This window comes from Melitaea cinxia, chromosome 22 (assembly GCF_905220565.1).
Source record: "Melitaea cinxia chromosome 22, ilMelCinx1.1, whole genome shotgun sequence".
In the NCBI taxonomy this organism is placed as follows: Eukaryota; Metazoa; Arthropoda; class Insecta; order Lepidoptera; family Nymphalidae; genus Melitaea; species Melitaea cinxia.
Genome location: NC_059415.1, coordinates 1,020,807 through 1,042,225, shown reverse-complemented (window position 1 = coordinate 1,042,225; position 21,419 = coordinate 1,020,807). Strand labels below are relative to the sequence as shown.

The window sequence follows — 21,419 nt, the reverse complement described above, 5'->3', positions numbered from 1 at the left end:
TTTTTTTTATTTCAAATTCTATTTGAGATATTTATTTTTAAATACAGTAAATATCATTTATATATTTTATTATTACATATATACGTGGATATTACTTTGGGTTTTTTACTTAATGATTAAATAAAAACATAAGTGTATTATTTAACTTTATTTCTTTGCAAAATTATAATTATTTATTAGGGTGAAACCATCAATATCAATATACCAATTAATCAAAATTTTATTTTAATTATAAATATAAGTTATAATGTAGGAGAAGGACCACGCGGGTTGGCGGATATATTCCATACTATATAGTAACGATCGCTATCAGGTGTTCTCCAAGGCACGGTGAGGAGACCCACATGGACTGCACATCCTTCTCCTACATGAGGATATTACAGGCTGAAGCGTACGTTATAATCTTTTATTAAAATATAAATGTAGGTTATAATGTTTAAATCCGGTTCATCAAAATTGTCCGGTAATTAATGGATAACACCGCAGGTGCTTATGGAGGGGCACAGGCCCAACCCAGAAAAAAAATAAAAAATAAATCTATCTGCAACGGTCTAGGATTTATTTTAAAAAAAGTAAAGTACGAAATACTTTTGTTCAAACTTTTGGGCACTACGGCTACATTAATTACCGGACAACCTGTATATTTTTTTCCAAAAAGGTCTCAGATAATATCGAAAAAATGTACATATATATCGTTTAGATAGACGTCAATAATTCGTTTCTTATGCATCCGGGCATAACTCAATCGCCTATGTAGCTACTATTTGTCGAAATAATATTGCTTTAAAAAATCTTTATGGTTCAAACAACCATTACAAACGTGTGAAAGAATTAAATGACTTCCGATCGACCATACATTATGGGATTTGAGTCAATAAGGGTGAAAATATAGGGGTCGTGACCACTCATGAATAATTGAAGGGATTGTTGACAAATGACGTCGCCTGAGAAAATGAGATAATAAATTTGTAACAAAACGGTATATAATTTGTTTATTTTTATTTATTGTAAGTAGAAAAAAATATAAAATATTCAATTTAAGGCACAAATATTCTTCACTAATTCCAAATTACGTCTTTGTGCCGTTTGCAGTCGAAACACTTGGACCTTGGAGTAGCAGTGTTATTTTTTTTTAAAGAGATTCTCCTCGCCTTATTGCCTCCACTGTTTCATCAATGACAAGAGAGCTGGTGCATTTTTTGCCCAGAGAATCGGCATAGCTATTCAACGGGAAAATGATGCCAGCATTCTTGGCACCCTTCCACGCGGACGTGATTTGTAACATAGCTATCTGTAAATATTTAGTTGTTAACTTGTGAATTGTAAATATGTATAATACAAAAAAGGTGGATTAATTCTGGTATAATTTAGAAAATAAAATGTTTTCCTTTTAAGTATACGGAGAAAAAAAATATGTGGGTAGCTGTGTCAGTCGGCGGTTACACAATAAACAAGGTAAAACAATGATTAAATTGCTTACCGTAGGAACTGACGAGTGAATGCTAAGGATATTAAATGTACTTATTTATTTTTATTTAAGCGTCTTCGGTGCGACAAAGCCAGAGCCCTGCGGTCACCAACCCGCCTGCCCAGCGTGGTGACTATGGGCAACATACATGAGTTCACGCCATTTTGGCGCGAACTTGTTGAGGCCTATGTCCAGCAGTGGACTACGATAGGCTGAAGTAAGTAAAGTGAGTGACTCTAATAAAAAAATATTTACACTACCTACATTATATTACCTACTTGTCGATGTGAATTGTAGTCTGTTTTTCTCGATTTGCATAATTTGCGAGCAATCTGAGAAACTGCTCTTAAGCTTATATTTCTTATTATGTTTTTTATTTATGCCTTTCAACATTAAGTTCCTAATTCAAGCTATTTTCAATTTTTAACTGGCGTCAGATTTTTTTTTTTTATAAATACGACTAACTAAGTTAGCGGATATGTTCCCTATTTATTTATTTATTTCATAACCATAATCTACAGTGTACTTATTTTCAAAAAATTTCAGAGCATTATTATGGACCCCGCTGAGGTACGAAATAACTGGGTAGAAAAGGTAACTACCCTATTAAAGGTAACGATCGCTATCAGGTTTTTTTTTTATGTCACTATGTCGGCAAACAAGCGTACGGCTCACCTGATGGTAAGCGATTACCGTAGCTTATAGACGCCTGCAACACCAGAAGCATCGCAAGCGCGTTGCCGACCCAATCCCCAATCCCCCCAGGAGCTCTGGTCACCTTACTCACCAACAGGAACACAATACTGCTTGAAAACACTATTATTTAGCTGTGATATTCTGTAAGGTCGAGGTACTACCCCAGTCGGGCTGCTCCGTATTTTGAGCAGGAAATTCCTGATAAAAAAAAAATATGATAACAACCGAGTCCAACAGCTTAACGTGCTTTCCGAACGGTGCGGAGACCCAAAGAACAAACATCCAAACCGGCAAGAAATGTTTGTACAAATGTAAATATCCATCCCGAACGAGAATCGAACCCTCAAACCAGCGTGAACCGACACAGCACACGCACCATTAAACCAGAGCAGTTGCTCTTCTGATTTGAGTTTTGATTCGGTTGAATATCTTTGCATTAGTATATTTTCCACAAGCAATACACACGTATTAGAACTTATGTTACGTTATGATGAAGTTAGATACAAAAGTGCTTCAGATATATTTAGTTGACTAAATCTACAGCGGGTACAAATTATAATCCCTAAATCGCCCCCCTCAGCGCCCTATTGACTGTCCTTATCACCGGCGCACACTCGCGCCCCTCTGGGAGTGCGCGTTAGGTATTTTACGTCATTGTAAACGAAATATGGGAGCGTGTTAACTGCTAAAACGATTTTAGTTCAATGTAGCGAAATTTATATGTTATATAGATATTAAATAATTGTGTTTGCTCGCAGACGAAAAAAAGGAGATTTAAATTTACAGAAGTAGTTGAAAAAATATACAGTTAAATACGCATTACTAGAGGTAACTTATAAAGTTGTCATCAGATCTCGATAAAATTTAAATGACCACACGTCAAGTAACAACTTTCGATTAAAAAAGGAATCATCAAAATCAGTAAACCCAGTTAAAAGTTATATTATAAATAAAAAATTAAACCGAGAACTTCCTCTTTTTTAAGTCGGTAAAAAAGGGAAGTATAATAACCGATCCTAAGATTATGACGGTTACAAAGTTTCTTAAGTAGAAGGATTAACTTTTTAATCCAAATTTTTCGGGCATCCGTTATCGAATTAATTAAACTGTAAAAGTCTTGAGACAATAATATCCGTTAAATAAGGGTAGATTATTATTTTTCTGACAATACTTTTTTAACAAATTTTACTATATATTTTTAAACATTATAATATGGAAAATATTCCTCACATATAGATCTTACTCCGTAATTTTTATTACCGCATAAAAACACTTTCACATATATACTTGCATACAGGTCACACATTACATATATAAACACACACATCCGAAAAAAAAACAACATACACACACACAGTACTATTAAATTCATTACCTGATTTTCAATTTTATTATTCGTTATCTTTAAAATAACAAGAAAAAAGTAAAAAACTAAAAACTGACTACGAAAAAAAATATTACTTCACTTTATGGCCTATAGAAGGCGCCACATTCAATATACTGTGACGACATCATATAGCCTGTAACCACCGGACAATTAAGACGCTTCTAATTATACCTCTTGTTAAAATATGACAAGTAGTTTAGGAGATATGAGGGAACTGATGAATACATACATACATACATAGACTGCTAAAATTGTAACCCTCATTTTGGCTTTGCCGTAGTCGAGTAAAACAAATAGTTGGATTACAATACAACTGTTGTCATTGTACTATTATTTTAATTTGTTAAAAAGGTGTAAAAATTGAAAATTATGTATTTTTCTTTAATGCATTTTTGCCAATAATAATAGTAAGACTACATGAAGTCCTCGGTGATTAAATGATAAAGATGTGTGGACTTAATGACGCTGTTTTCATCTAAGATAAGCTTTGTATACAAAAACACTGTTTAAATATATATTTATAAAAGAGTAACTCTTAGAGTTTCTTGCCAGTTCTTCTTTGCAAAATCTGCAATCGGAAACGGTGGTAGCTTCACTTTTAAAAGTAATAAAAAATTCAATTTGTAATATGACGATTTGAAGATGCTTTTGAAGCCTATTTGAATAAAGACATTTTTGATTTTGAAACTTAATCAGCCGTGTAGTAGTGGAAACTTACGTGGCATTGAAGGTGACTTTAAAAATTTTTTTATTCAAACTAAGTCTTTAAAAATTTGTTTTAAAATTAGCTCAGTGCAAAATATTATTGTTTTATGTAATTACGAAAAAGAATACACTTAAACATAGCAGCGACATCTATTGTTAATTGCAGTTACAACTTTGTGATTGCATACGAGCGTTAGAGGGCGCTACATATACCAAAGTAAACACGAAAGAAATAAAAATATATTAGTCAAAACGCAGCTAGAAAATAAGAAATTAAATTCTGACATATTGGCAATGAAAGAGAATGATTAATATAGCAAATTCTCAATACTTTGTCATAAATAAATAATTTTCTGCAGGATTTTAGGCTTCTATTATAAGATGTAACTCAGGATAAGATTATAATTAATCAACATATGCGACTAAGGATTTTCCTTTGTTTTCGGTCAGCTCTTTCTTTATTTCTCTATCTCTCTCTTTCTTTCTCTGTCTCTCTCTTTCTTTCTCTCTCTCTCTCTCTTGACGCTGTTGACTTTATTGGATTTTTTTTTATTGGAATTCTGGATACAGTTCATCTTTTTCTTCTCATAGCTAGTTGTGAAAAATGTTCTTACTCTACTATCAACCTGCTGCTACAAATCAAACAAAGCCCTCTAAACATTCTGGTTAAAGATTACACCTGATTAAAATAAAAGAGCAATTATCCTATTTTAAGTAAGTTACGAAAAAACATTTCATTCAAATAAAATAATGGAGTATTCGTTCATGACTTTTTTATATTACTAAGTTGGTAAACAAGCGGTTTGGCCATCTGATGATTAAGGGATCGATCACCGGAAGCCTGTGACACCAGCGGCATAGCAAGAGCGCGCTTGTTGTGCAGTTACCAGAACGCTAAGAAGAATGCCTTTTTTTCTTTTTTCCATTCTTCCTTCTTCGGTTTTGCGTAGTCCTGATCTTCTAATCGTCTAAAGATTGAAGATGTATTTTCTAGGCATTCGTTCTTTATTTTCTAAGGTTCTAGTGCATCACCAATTACTAGCATTATGCGATTGCAATGAATCTGAGGCCTCTATAGTAAAAAAAAAAATGCTTATTTATTTCACCCTTATTTCACCCAATTCGGAGTGTTATTTTTCTTTTTCGTACAAATTCACGACATATTAAAGTATTTATTATTTTAACAACAGCTCCTTCCAAAGCTCAACTAAAATACCTTCAAATTTTAAGGACATACCTCTTCAATCTGCAGATGAGTTTAAGTTCTAAAAAATATATATTATACAAGTTCTGTCCCGCAGTTTCAGACGCGTAAATTTAAGAAATAATTGCCTATAGCCATCCTCTGTAAATGGGCTATACAACACAGAATTTTCCTAATCAAACCAGTAGTTCCTGAGATTAGTGCGTTTAGACAAACAAACTTTTAACAATCTTTATAAATAATTCTTATATATATAATTCTCATCACAATGTTACAATACTCCTCCGAAACGGCTGGACCGAATTTTATGAAATTTTGTTTGCATATCGGGTAGGTTATATGTGTGTGTGTAATTCACCTTAGAAGTAATGTCTTGAATTGTCTTGAAAGAATGTCTTGTATTTATATTTAAAATACGAACTTTTTCTGTGAAAAATTATAAAAATTCAAACATAAATATTGACAATTTTTTTATATATGTACCTTATTTGAAGGTCGTTACTATAAAAATAGTCTGTAAGATATTATTCGTTTAAAAATGTTATCAATGAAAGGTCAAAACACAGTCAAATACTAGCTTAAAAATAATTTAACGCGTAAAATAATATAAAGAATTTGCTTTGCTTTTCATATTTATACTTAATAAGATAAAGAATATACACATTTTGTTTGGTACAGTTTATTCTCCTCTCCCTTCTATGTAGACTAAAGTGGCTGAAGAAATGTGGTGCCATTGTACTACCCTCATGTATCCCTTTAGAAATAAGGAAGAAAGAAGATCAAAGTAATCAACACAAACATTTTAATGTTTCTCGACACTTAAGTGACAATAGCTGGGCCACACATTTGAAGAACTTTTGTTAGTTGATAACCATATTTTTGGGACCCAACCAACTCTAAAATAGACAAATAGTTACTATTTAATAAACTACCGACAATCATCGTAACAAAAGTATTAAATTTTATTTGAGCGAGTAGTCCTAAGCTATTTGTTGATAATAGATAATTTCCTGCGAGTAATTTCGAGTCACATGATCTTAACGAAGATATATAAATAAATCAAACAAAAAACCAGACTGGAGTTCACGTATTTCAGAGAAAAGTCTTCTCATATAGCCTATCTCGGTGAGTAAGCGAGTAGTAAGATAGGTGATCATCATGAAAAAGAACGGTATTAACGAAAAGGAAAAATCAATGTTATATTATAAAGCGGTCACTTTTGTACTTATTATAAAGCAGAGGCTTAGTTAGTTATTCAAACAATATTATATATTATATAAGATACTAAATCTTCTAGTACATCAAAAATCTTCAAATTTTTAAGTAATATATTATTATATTTATAATTTTACACTTCTAATATTTCAATGTTTAGCAAAATTTACAAATTTAATGCTAATAAAACCCACTTGTTTCTTGTTGTGTCATAAGGAAAAAATATAAATTTAATTGTTGGTATTTTATTATACTATATTGGAACTTTAACCTCTTTGATAATTATGCTCATTATACTTGAATAACCTTAACGTGTTAGTCTCTGAATTTGTTTAATTAAATACAAACGAAATGGCAAAGTTATTATTATTGTTAATCTTTGGATTAATCCCGTGTACTCTCACCAAATGTATTTTGAAGGAAGCGCGTTCAGAATTTAGTCGATCCATTAATCAGTTCTCAACTGAAATATTAACCAAAATAGCTGCAGAACAAGAAAATCACTTCGTTGTTTCCATTCCATCAATATGGATATTATTAGCGTCAATATCACTGGGTGCTACAGGTGCGACATTGGAAGAACTTAATCAGGTTTTAAGGTGGAAAAATAAAAAGTGTTTTAATAAGAGAAGTCTAAAAATATCAACCACCGACGCATCTGGCAATAGCACCGGCGTCGTCATAGAGAGAGCCTCGAACATATACGTAGACAGTAAGTTGACAATTCATAAAAATTTTGAAAACAAAATTCTAAAATCAGGTCTGAGTAAATTTGAAAATATATCATTCGAAAATGTCGATTCAGCCGCGCAAACTATAAACGATTTTGTGAGAAGAGCAACACATGAAAATATAGAGCAAATTGTGTCTCCAGGAGATCTTGCCAATGTTCTCATGATAATGGTTGACGTCGTTTACTTCAAGGGTGCTTGGCAAAATAAATTTCCAAAGGAAAATACACAAATTAATCCATTTTATAATGAAAATGGAGAAAAAATTGGTGAAGTAAATCTCATGAGCTTGACCAGTACATTAAAAATGTTATATGTAAAAACTTTAAACGCTCATGTCCTTGAACTGCCGTATGGGAATAATAATCAGTACTCCATGTTACTCTTCCGGCCATTCTACGGCGGATCTCTACAATATGTTATAGAAAACTTTAAGAATACAAGTTTATTTACAATAGTTGAAATGTTAAAAAGTACTACCGAGGATGAGGTTATAGTTCAGATACCGAGATTTGAGATGGCGTCAGATCTTCGTACCTTGAAAGCATTGTTGATTAGCATGGGTTTGAAATCGCCATTTCACAGTTCAAAAGCTAATTTCAAGTCAATAACGCATCAAGATTTATACGTATCGGACATAATTCAGAAGGCCAATATAAAGGTAACTGAGGAAGGAACTGTTGCAAGTGCTGCGACTGAAATGGAAATCAGTTTCAGATCATCTCCAGGCGAGTTTATTGCCAATAAACCGTTTTTATTTATGATATTTGATAAGAAGTTCAAGGTGCCAATATTTACCGGTGCCTATTCGAAGCCAAGTCCATTTTAAGTTGTAAGACTCTTATGTGTTATTGCTTAATTATTTTTAAATTAAACCTAATAAGAATTAAATTATATATATAGGATATTATAACCGTAAATTGAAACGTGTATATTTTCGTATATTTATTTATGTATTATTTATGTTCCCTTCTTTGTCTCCTTCTTCTGTTTTTCTCTATCTGCGTAACTTACAAATACATATGTAGATAGGTACGTCGCTCTATATTTTGCATTAGAATTAATTACAGTCAAATATAGTATAGTTTTGAGACGCCTCACAAAAAAAAATCCAAAAACAGGATCAATTTGCATCAGCCTGGACTTAAAACTGGAAATTACGTAGCGAATGTTTATATGAACCAAAATTTCGATGTAATTAATTAAATACATTCTTCTTCTATAATGACTTGCTAGCACTACAATGACTTCTTAACAGTTTTTATAAATTATTGAAACTTAAAAATAATTAAAAACGTTACCTAATTTGTTTTATTTACAACATCTTTTCCTCTTACCGTGCTTAATCTGTTAGAACTATAATTTCCTTAAACAAATAACCGGGTTTTTCAATATATAAGCACAAACATGTATATACACACATCAAAGCATAATATGCTACTGTTATAAATATATATCGTTATAATATGATCATATTATAACGATACTCATATTTCAGAATTACGTTTTATCTCTACATAGAATAAAACAGAGTCGCTTCCCACTGTCTGTATGCTTAGATCTTTAAAACTACGCAACGGATTTTGATGCGGTTTATTTTAAAGGTAAAGTGATTCAAGAGGAAGGTTTTATATGTATAATACATGCATAATACGGTAGAGAAAGATTGATAATTTTAGAGGTTTCTAATGTGATGTCGTAAATATTTTTATGCGCTGACATTGCAAATATTTATAATATTTATAATCGACTTCAAAAGAGGGGGTTTCTAAATTCGACCGTATATATATATATATATATATATATATATATATATTATGTATGTATGTATGTATGTTTGCGGCTAACTTCGTCGTTTATGAACCGATTTCGATATATCTTTTTTTGTTGGAAAGGAGATATCCCAAAGGTTGCACCATGATAAGGAAAACAGGATCTGACGATGGCATCCCTGAGAAATCAACAGGAACCTTCGAAAATCGTACTAGACCGTCTATTTGCGTTGTATTACTTTTCGATGTAATTGAAGTCGATTTTTTTCGGTTACAGCAAACACAGTTATATATTTTATATTTAGTATCAGTATTACACCCGTGCGAAGACGGGGCAAGCCGCTAGTGTACGAATAAAAACAACAAATAGCAGAACAAATAAAGATGTAATAAAATTGGTTAGTTATTAAATGTTGGCAACAAAAAAAAATACACACAAACATAGAACTTGACTCAATATCTATCATAAATAAAATTCCAAGCTAAACATTCTTTTGGCATATGATTCCCATAGAAAATAGCTTTTCGAGCAAATTATTTAAATAATAGTTCGTTTGTAATTTTTGCTAACTGATAAAATATTCTTAACATTAATAGCTTAATTAATTAAGAAACAAGAACATTATTATAGTTTTAGCCTATCTATCTACTATATATTAGCTGTCATCATGTAACGATAATAAATATTTAGTGTTTTGGTAGGAGTAGACTAGTCTTTAAAATATACCTAATCTATACAAATAAATAAAATTGGAGTGTCTGTTTTGTAATATTAAAATAACCGCTTTTTACTATATGTATGTATACACCGTACATATACCGAACTAACATTTTTTACAAATTTTCTCTGTCTGTTTGTTCCGGCTAATCTCTGAAACGACTGGACCGATTTCGACGAGACTTTCACTGGCAGATAGCTGGTATAGTAAAGAGAAACTAAGGCAACTTATATGTTAGAAAGTTATTTATTTTAAAATTCTGCGAACTGAAAAATAACTTTTTTGTTAAATTCCACGCGGACGAAGTTGCGGGCACAGCTAGTCATTAATAAAATTCATTAAAAAAATGTACACCTTATTAAATGAAACTACTTGATGAAGAAGTTTTCAACTTTGATTTCTTTAAAATATATCATAAGGTTAAAAGTTGAATATACATTATAAGGTTAAAAATGAAACCCAAAAATAATTTCATTAATAGAGTTTAATAAAGAGACGGATTACTATAAATACCACCGAACAATATAATATCAGTCTTTCTATCGACTATGAGGTAAGCAAATGGTCGATTTGCAACAAACTCTTCAGGTTTACCTACAATTAAAAATTCAGCAATTGCGCTCGCAGTAGCCCCCTTCTCTGTAACATCAATATCAGCGACTTGAGTCATTAACGATGTGTACATTTTAAAATCACTTATACCTTCAAGATTCGCTAAATCTGGGTAAAAAATTCGTTTTACACCCATGTCGTACACTAATTCTGGAATGTTTTCCAATTCCGATTTAATATTGAACCTGGGTATCTTAACGTTGACGAGCTTGGCACCCTCTGCTTTGAATAGACTATATATAGTCGTCAAACTTATGTCTTTCATTTTATATAACAAATTTCTTACACTACCTTCTGTTGGTAAAAATATGAGCATCGAAGTCCTATCATTTGCACTGAATGGTAATTCTATAACTCTCGCGTTTATCAATGATACATCAGTAACGTTATAATACCCTGTCTGCGACATCATTCTAACTTTTCCTATGGGTACTTTTTCTTCTGAGTAAAAAGGTTCTGTCATAGTGTAAACGGGATTGAAGGAGGTTTTCCATTCACTTTTAAAGTACGCAGAGTCAGTCATCAATAATACAGTCAAATTAAAATCTTCAGGTTCAAAACCTTCGTCGATGACACCGTCCATGTCCATCTGTAAAGCTTCATTTGCTACCTTCGCTGCTTTTTCAGGTTCATTAAAGTTTAACGTCAAAATTTTCGTAGTATCTGTCTTCTCTACTTCATTTTTGAAGGAATCCTTAACATCTAACAATTTGTTGAAGACGATAACATTTGTCCTTTTTGTCATGTAGTCTAATTCATCGTCCATACCGTTTATGACTTCTTTGTATTTCCTCCTGAAGCATATCATACGATGGTGTCTCGTTACTTTCCAAATTTCTCTCTCAGTTGATCCTGTCGCTCCCTCCGCTAGAGTCATCAGTTGCAGCCATGTCGATATTGGTGAAAATACAAAATGATATCCAGTCTGTTGGGCTACTCTATCAAGAAGCTGAACAGAAAAATCATATGTCGGTCTTTTGAAATTATTTACAGCACTCTCGTGATTACATGGAAAATTTCTGCACAGGACTGGTGTTAAAAATACCAATATAAACGTAATCTTGACCATTGTCACTAATTTTATCGAGTTTATATAATATTCAGTACACTGGTCGACACTATCAACTTATAAACATTAATAAATGATAATGTTCTCTATCAATATGACTATGTTGGCACCCGTTCATTCAATGTTGAAATTAATGATACAATCAGTATTTATAAACTCAACAGGAGATAAACTTGGGTCATGTGTTTGAAGTATCTGGAAACGAGGACGTGTTAAATTCAAGGAAACCTCTAGAAAACAATTTACAGATTACAATTGGCCCTTACTCAATAAGTCATAAGGTCGATTATTTTAGTCAAAATTCCGGGTTATAGGCTCGATTTCTCAGTAACGATTGTAAACAAAGTTCGTTCAGGCGAGCAGTGATAACAAATGTAGCTATATTTCCTTCAAATGAATATTGTTATATAGGTACATTTATGTATAAAATAACTTACACATAACATTTTCATTACAAACACAGCAGTAAATGAACGAACTATTTAGTGTAACGTACAATCAAGCTGTCAAGAGTATCCTTATAACTTAATACATAATAATTATTTAATTATATTAAATGACATAATCGGAATTGCCTAAGTGTAGTGGAACTTTAACCTTTCATGATAAACGAACGAGAGAACAATTTGATAACGTTGACATAAATTTCGACTTCTGTATGTCAGTCTCTGGGTCCGAGTCATCGAAAACGAACGAAATGGCAAGACTCACTTTCACGTTAATATTTATATTAATTCCGTCTATTCTCGCTCAGTGCACTGTGGAGAAAGCAGGGCCGTCTTTCAAGAGAGCAGTTTACGAATTCTCTACCAATTTATTAACTAGAGTCGCTGTAGAAAAAGAAAACCACTTCGTGGCATCCACGTTTTCGGCGTGGACATTATTGATGTCGGTATCGTTAGGCGCAACTGATTCAACCCTAGCGGAATTAAAGCAGGTTTTAAATTTGGAAAATAATAAATGCTTCAACAATAAATACCTAGAAATTGCAAATAGCATAAATTCAGACAATAATACAGACGTCGTCTTGGAGAAAACTTCGAAAGTGTATGTAGACAGTAATTTACCAATTCAGAAGCCGTTTAGGAGGAAAATTTCACAAGCTGGAAGTACATTTGAAACTTTATCATTCGATGATCCCGATAGAGCGGCGCAGACTATAAACGATTATGTCAGTCTTGTGACACACGAATCCATAGACGACATAGTGTCCCCGGGAGACGTTAATGATGTTCTGATGGTCATGCTCGATGCTATATACTTTAAGGGACCTTGGAAATCCCCATTTACTAAAGAAGAAACTGAACCGAGTCCGTTTTACAATGAACGAGGAGTTGAAATAGGTTCCGTAAACCTTATGTTCTTGTCCAGTGCGCTTAAAATGAGAAGAATAGAGAAGATCAAAGCTAGTGTCCTTGAACTGGAGTACGGTAACGATGGTAGATATTCGATGTATCTCTTCCTGCCTTTCGAGAGCACATCTCTATATTCAGTTATAGAAAATCTAAAGGTTATAAGTATATCCACGATAAACAAGTTATTCAAAGAACTGAAACAGGAAACGGTGATGGCACAAATACCTAGATTTAAGATAACGTCGGATCTAAGTAACTTGAAAGAACTTTTGATTGATATGGGCGTGAAATCAATGTTTGACTATTCTGCTCGTTTCTCGTTAATATCGCACTATCCTTTATATGTCTCGACGTTCACACAGAAGGCTGACATAGAAGTGACGGAAGAAGGAACGGTAGCAAGTTCTGCGACTGAAGCTGGATACAGCTTCCGAACACTACCTGATGAGTTTGTCGCGAACAGACCTTTCATGTTTATGATAGTAGACAAGAAATATGATATACCATTATTTACTGGTGCATATTCGAAGCCAAGCCTATTTTAGGCTTTAATAAATATTTTTTTCTATTTGTTGTAAATTACTTTTGTTTCCCTTAGATTACAAAATATATTTACGGTAATTATAAATAAAAATGATTAAGTATCTTTCTATGGAACTATTTAAAGATTTAGATACAAGTTACATAAAAAAAAGTATACATAAAAAAAATACAGTCGAATTGAGAACCTTCTCCTTTTTTGAAAGTTGGTTAAAAATACTGCCAATAAGTAAAATTAGACTATAAATTGAATTTCCTTATTATTTTCCTGATTGTGACATGTCAAGCAACAAATGACAGACTGTCAAATACGTTGCAAAAAAAAATCGTTGTAGCGAATTATTTGCTATTATTACAGTCACGTATGGTAATTGTAATAATAATAATAATAATTTATTTCAGATTTTCGTCCTAAAAATTTGTTAGTAACATTTTTACACACACATTTTTACACATAATAACATTCTATATTAGATTTAGTACAAAATTTCTTTAAAACAAAATTTCCGAAATATGCCTAAAAACATGCCAAAGAAGACATACCCTCAGGAGACATTTACATTACATAACATAACGCGTGACGAGAGCGTTACGAAAAGTGTGATCGGGCGAGGCGAAAGGAAGTTGAGAGGGAGATATAAGTTAGTGAAGATAGAAAGAGGAAGAGTTACTTTTCGTATAGTACTGTAGGGGCAACTAAATAAGTTTTATTTATTTATTTTATTTATTTATTTATGCATAAAAAAAACTTAGAACTAGCACTTAACTTACTTCGGTCTTGTGGTCTAAAGCACACTCGTTTTTTATTATAGAGTAGCTAACCCGATATGCGCTATCATGACTTGCTACCTGTCAAGCGCTTGAATATCATACAATGTTATTAAGTTTTCTGGTACTTCAAAATTTTCTCAAATTCACATTCCGTAAGAAAATTTCTATTTGTCTAAAACATATCGGTGTTTTAGCGATAAATCCGCCTCTTTTTGTATCTCTGCTTTTTGTCGCTATGTAAATCTTGTACGTGTACAATAATTAGTACCTACTTATAAATAAACGTGATGAAAAAATATGAGAAAAATGTAAAGTCGCTTGCAAATTTTGGCATGACCAAGAGACCAGGAATTAATTTTTATGTATAACAATAGATAATATGTAACAATGTGAACATAACAGTTTACGTCAAACGTTATTAAACACATGATATAAAGTCTCCAAAACTTCCACAAGAAGATATAAGGTGACCTCTAGTTGTTAGGTCGGTTTGGGTGAAGGTAAAATTAACAACTGCCGATTTAAAGTCCACTTAGCAAAATAATATTTATCAATCTCAAATTAAAATAATATTTGTGTATTTTTATATATATATATTGTTATATTTTATATCCGCCAACCCGCATTGGAGCCGGAGGCATGGAGAAAGAGGCCTATGCCCAGTAGTGGGATATTACAGGCTGAAGCGTAGTAGTATTTTTGTTTCAGATAAAGACAACGAATATACAATTATAATATTGAAATGAATTGAAAAAAAAACAATCTTCAGCCTATCGTAGCCCACTGTTGGATATAAGCCAACCCAAGTTAAACGTTACAGAAGCAAATAACACTGCTTTCAAGCAAAGCGTTCCTGTGTTGAGTAAGGTGACCAAAGCTCCTATGGGGGGTTTTTAGAGTTGGCAACGCGCATGCGATGCGATTGGTGACATCACATCTACCCTATCTTACCCTGCGACGAAGAAAAATGGGTCTTGTTCGCTAGTTTTAGATATACACAGTCATGCTCGCCGCTTTGTACATATATCTCAGTACCTCAATATATCGCGAGTCTATATGACATCTCTGCAGAGCATCTAGGATAGTCCAGTTCTCGGTCGATTCAAAGGCTTCCTCGTAGTCCACAAATGCCATACACAGCGGTTGATTATGCTTTTCCGTATCTTGTATCATCTGTCGAATAGTATGGAAGTGGTCTACGGCGCTGCAACACTTTCGAGACCCAGCCTTCTTTGGTGGTTGTAAATCGTCGAGTCTTGTTGCTAGACGATTCGTAACGACGGACCATCGAAAACAGCTTACAGACTTGGCTCAGATGTGAGATCGGTTCGTAATTCTCCAAGAAAGACTTATCACCTTTCTTAATAGCACCACCGCACTCTTGGACCACGCCTCTGGTGGTACCCGAGCCTCGCCAAGACTTTAAGGACAGGCCGTCCTGTGACCTTAAAAAAAATTGTTTAAATTTTCATCTACATTACAACCTTTTTTGAGTATGTATTTACAGTTTCATACTTTCATTTAGGTAAATGAGAATTACCTCTATTACTATTTTAGGATTTCCAAACCTTTTCACCCCCTTTTAAGTGGAAAAGTTAGTTTTTACGTTTAATACCATTTGACGGAGTGTTGAACCTCGTAACGACTAATTTTAATACACATAAACAGAAGATAATTTTGTTTAATTTAATATTTAAGTCAACAAAAAACTATATGACGTAAATGAAAAATGCTAACTTTTTTTTAAATAATAAAAGCGCCTCAAATTTTAATAAGCACATATAACAGAGCGGCGTATTTAGTAAAATAAAAAAGTTACCATTAAAAAGATATAAAACACAAAAAAAAACCTAATATTTCAGCCTATCGCAGTCAACTGCTGGACATAGGCCTCCACAAGTTCGCACCAAAAATGGCGTGAACTCATGTGTTTTGCCCATAGGCACCACGCTGGGCAAGCGGGTTGGTGATCGCAGGGCTGGCTTTGTCGCACCGAAGACGCTGCTACCCATCTTCGGTCTGTGTATTTCAAAGCCAGCAGTTTATCTTTCTATCGGTCGGCTTTTTAAGTTCCAAGGTGGTAGTGAAACTATGTATTGCCTTAGTCGCCTCTACGACACCCACGGGAAGATAGGGGGTAGCTATATTCTTTACTACCGTAGCCACACAGCTCAACTAAGCTACTGCTTCTAACTAACTTCTGGATATCTGATCCATGTAATCAAACCTTTCAGTAATCAACGGCATTTTTAAATACTTTAACCGTTCATTATAAAACTTCAATTGGTTTGCCAGCCCTTCCGAACAGGTAAAGTGCCACATAAATCTTTTCTGAATTCACTCAATTCGTAGCATATGTATGTGGACGCCATACCACACTATACAACGCCACGCCATACATACTCCAATAGACTTCGTACTATAAAATAGAAGAGTTACAGAGTTATCTTTGTTTGGGGTCTCTTAAAGGCCCTTCCATTTCTGATAACGAAGCCACCCTTCTCATGTTCCTTTTACAATTTTGTTTATATGTGGAACATTGGTGTTACATACGTTCTGGTATTTTTTTCCTTTATATGACAAACTTCTCGAAATAATGCGGACTATTCCCCTTTTTATCGAATTGATTGTAACTATCTCTTTCTAAGATTAATTGTTCGAGGGGGAAAGCTGTTGGGGGAATCCCACATGTATTGAAAAAATTGATTAGGTAGGTATATCTTTAATTTTTATTCTTTTCGTAACCATTCATACTGTGAGCCAGTGATGTAAAAGTTACCGATTTATCGGTGAAACTCGTGATTTTGGTGAATAAATACCGATGAAACGATATTAGGGTATAATTTCCCGATTTATACTATTTTAGCACATGAAACTTAAATTATACTAATTTTGAGGTTTTTAACACTATTTGTACCTAAATTTAACTGTGCATAAGTGGTATTTCCCAGAGGCATTTTATATGAGCCTCTTATTAAACAAGCCAATTTAAGCTGTATTTCATAGGTACTAAGGATTGAATATTATTGTCCTTGGAATGTAGTAGCTTCCCACAGTTATTAATTCCGAGTGAAACACAAAATTTCAATAAAAAGTAAAGGAAATTAATGGACTCAAACAGCTTTATGTTGTTGTATAATTTATATTTAAACTTTTTGTATTAGATTTGCTATGTGACGTATGTAAGAGGAAAAAGAAAAAGAAACGTCAGATAAAAAAACTGAACTATGGTTTCATTGTCGTAATTAATATATTTTAAATATTAATAAATGCAATTATAACATGGCGCAGCCGGAAAAGCGTATTTAATTGTGAATAATATTACTATTTAATAGAAAATTACATAAATATTATAAAATGGAGAAAAAAGTAGTCACGGCAAATGGATCGATAAATCTGCCAACAGAAATTAGTTGGCAGGGGTCAATGTCTGAAAACTGGAGATTTTTCGAACAAAGGTATGAAATCTTTATTATTGCATCTGGAAATGAAGCAAAGGACGGAAAAACAAAAACAGCTTTGTTATTAAACGCCATAGGGGACAGGGCAATAAAATTATATAATGGATTTAATTTTGAGAAACCGGAACATCGATTCGAGTTTGAAAAAGTAATTGAAAAATTCGAAGAACATTTTAATCCTGAAAGGAATGAGATTTACGAAAGATATAAATTCTTTACCAGGAATCAAAATGAAGGAGAATCGTATGAGGACTATTCAGTGGCTCTGAGAGATCTTTCGAGTACGTGTAACTTTGATTTTATGACAGATAGCTTGATAAGAGATAGACTAGTGTGTGGAATTTCTGACAAAACAGTAAAGGATAGATTGTTACGCACAAAAGATTTGACCGTAGCTAAAGCTATTGATATATGTCGTACATCGCAAGAAACACAAAGGCAACTTGAGAAAATTTGTTCTTCGACTAGTACTTCGAACAATATAGATAATTTAAACGATGTAGACTATAACATACATAAGATTAATAAAAAACCAAACACTGCAGATAATGCCGGAAAGAATAAGAAGGAAAACAGATATACAAATTATACACGTGAGTGTCAAAGATGTGGCTATATTCATCCAGTGAAGAGATGTTTAGCCTTTGGCAAGCTTGTGTTCGTTGCAATGGCTACAATCATTTTGCAAATAAATGCAAAAATCGTTTTGTTCATAATGTGGAAGATAATAATGATGAGAGAAGATGTGAAAATATGGAGGAGAATATTAAGACTATACTTTTTGGATCAGTTTTCATAAATGCTCTAAAGGAAGACACGAATGATTGGACAATTGTCGTTGGATCTAATAATGTGTCTCTTGGTTTTAAAGTCGATACTGGTGCTCAGGCGAATGTATTATCTGGAAAAAACTTGTCAAGTTTAGGATTAGACAAAAATAATCTTTTAGAGTGTAAGGCCAGGCCGACAACATATACAGGTCAAGTAATTAACTGTCTTGGAAAGTGTTCTTTGCCTAGTAAGTATGATGGCAAAAACTACGTATGCTACGTGTTAAAAAATTGTTTGTTGGGTTAGAGAGACACCCACAACTCCTAACACGAGACACAAGAGAGAGAGTAAAAAAAAATCCTACAGAATCTTAATTTTTTTTTTTAAAAACTCACAAAATCAACTTCCACTAAAGCAAAGCTTATACCATAAGAAACTACAATGACTCACCCACAACAAATCGCAGCTAGATCCCAAGACGGCGAGAGAATCCAATCCAAAAAAAGAGGCCCCGCAACACTCGCCCTGAGGCTTATATACCCTAGCAAACCCCCCGCGCGTCGCGACACAACTACCCCCTAAGGTGCACCGCGACGCAGTACAATACGAGGGTATTCCAAAATTAAATCAGTCGCCTAGAAAAAGTAAATAGCAACGCTAATGCATAACTGCTATTATACATCAGCAGGAACGAAATCAGGCGCTATTAAAAATATATGCTACACGTATTAGATTTCTATGTAGTAGACTCAGATAAAGCAAGCAACATATTAGGACTACATTCAGCGATTAAAATGAATTTAGTTAATCCTTTAAAAAATCAAAATTTAGAAATCAATGAAATTAATACATTATCTGAGTATTGGGATTTATTAGAAGGCTTAGGATGTATGAAAGAGGAATATGATATTAAATTAAAACAAAATGCCACTCCAGTTGTTCATGCGAGTAGACGAGTTCCAATAGCAATTCAACCAATTTTAAAGAGAAAACTTGATGAACTGGAGAAAATAGGAGTGATATCTAAAGTATCACATCCTGCAGAGTGGGTCAATTCTTTAGTTATTGTTCATAAGCCTAACGGAGATTTGAGGTTGTGCTTAGACCCTAAGGACTTAAATGAGGTTATCAAAAGGCAACACTTAGAACTACCTACTCTTGAGGAGATCACTAGTAAACTTTCAGGTGCTAAATATTTTAACACTCTAGATGTAAAAAATGGATTTTGGAATATAAAGTTATCTACAGCAAGCTCTGATTTATGTTGTTTTAATACTCCGTTTGGTAGATACAAATTTCTAAGAATGCCTTTTGGAATTTGTAGTGCGTCTGAAGTTTATCAACACCGAATGCGTCAAATACTAGATGACTTAGATGGGGTTGATGTATATATTGACGATATTTTGATTTGGGGTAAAACGAAACAAGAACATGATAAACGTCTTAAAAATGTATTCGATAGATTGAGACAGGAGAATGTAAAACTAAATAAGGATAAATGTAAGATTGACGTGCAGCAGTTAAAACATTTAGGACATATTATAAGTGTTGTAGTATATGTCTGGCATGTTATATAAAATAAATCAGTTGTCAATGACGAGTCGTTTGAATATACAACATGGTGACAGCGGTGCGAAAAAATATTAAATATATTCGGTAAAAATGGCATTACAAATGTATTAACAAAAAAAAGGTACTTCTATCTATGTTTAAAGCAATATTAAATAAAATTGTTGATTAAAATTAAAGTAAACGGTTCACAAGATGGAGTATGCACGGCCGCCATCAGAACTTAAAATTGATGGCGTTGGGGGGCCCGTTAGCAGAGCAGACGTATGGAAAAAGTGGAAGCAACAATTTCTATTGTTCATGAAAGCTTCAGGTGTGTATTCGGAATCATCAAGTATTCAAGCCAGCTTACTTGTAAATCTTATAGGTCCCGATGGGTTTGATATATATCAAACTTTTAATTTTGAACGAGATGAAGACCGCGATGATGTCAATATCGTATTAAAAAAATTTGATGAATATTTTGGAATGAAGTCAAATGTGACGTTGATGCGATATAAATTTTTTTCACGAAATCAACAGCTTGGAGAATCTATTCAACAATACGTTACAGCTCTCCGTCTACTGAGCAAAAATTGTGAATTCTCTACATTAGAAGAAGATTTAATAAGAGACAGAATCATTTGTGGTATACGTCAAAATACGGTTAGGGATCGATTATTAAGATGCGAAGAACTTAATTTAGAAAAAGCGATGCGAATTTGTCAAGCAGAAGAAATAGCACAAGAAGGTGGACAGCAAATGGGCAGTACAAGTGAAAATACTTCGCATGTGGATACTGTAAAAATGAGACGCCGTGACCAAGAAGTAGCATGTGGGTGGCGATCCCGCACGCGGAGCAACAATCCAGCAAGCACTTCGTGGCGTAATACTGTTGGCGTTCCAGGATCATCAGAAATTATTACCTGTATGAGTTGTGGTAATTCACGGTGTGGGAGGAAAGATGAATGCCCTGCACGATTTATAAAATGTTTTACGTGTGGCAAACAAGGTCATTTTTCCCGTTTCTGTAATTTTAATCGTAATTCAACTCGTAATATAGGTAAATTTAATCGCGTTCATGAAATTGAATGTAACAATAATGATCGAGATAGTGATTCGACAGATGATAATTTTCAGATTAGCGTTGTTGAAGAAGGAAATAAAAAAGGTGAGAATTGGTTTCAGAAACTTTCTTGTGAGCATGGAGTAGAAAAATTTAAAATAGATACAGGAGCGGATTACAACATAATATCTTATAAGAGGTTTAAAGAGTTAGGTTTTAATGACGAAATAATAATAAAAAAGACACTAGCTTTACATTCTTATACTCATAACTCTATACCCCTTAAGGGCATTTGTATTATTCCTTGGACTTATAAAAACGTTACTTAC

At 33.3% G+C, this 21,419-nt stretch overlaps 3 protein-coding genes across 3 annotated transcripts; 2 read left to right on the top strand and 1 right to left on the bottom strand.

Moving 5' to 3' along the window:
* The first annotated feature begins 6,939 nt into the window (after positions 1–6,939).
* Positions 6,940–13,507, top strand: LOC123664377. The gene is made up of 3 exons (XM_045598921.1): positions 6,940–8,232; positions 11,743–11,859; positions 12,333–13,507. The coding sequence occupies exons 1-3, from the start codon at positions 7,027–7,029 to the stop codon at positions 13,476–13,478; spliced, it is 2,469 nt and encodes an 822-aa protein (XP_045454877.1). The 5' UTR covers positions 6,940–7,026; the 3' UTR covers positions 13,479–13,507.
* A 1,724-nt stretch (positions 13,508–15,231) lies between these two features.
* On the bottom strand, positions 15,232–16,491 carry LOC123664376. The gene is made up of 3 exons (XM_045598920.1): positions 16,472–16,491; positions 15,551–15,689; positions 15,232–15,417 (listed from the first exon to the last, which is right to left on the bottom strand). Exons 1-3 carry the CDS (start codon positions 16,489–16,491, stop codon positions 15,232–15,234), a joined length of 345 nt encoding a protein of 114 aa, XP_045454876.1.
* Positions 16,492–17,601: 1,110 nt separating this feature from the next.
* Positions 17,602–20,053, top strand: LOC123664375 (uncharacterized protein K02A2.6-like). The gene is made up of 3 exons (XM_045598919.1): positions 17,602–18,298; positions 18,430–18,657; positions 19,209–20,053. The coding sequence occupies exons 1-3, from the start codon at positions 17,602–17,604 to the stop codon at positions 20,051–20,053; spliced, it is 1,770 nt and encodes a 589-aa protein (XP_045454875.1).
* The last annotated feature ends 1,366 nt before the right edge of the window (positions 20,054–21,419 follow it).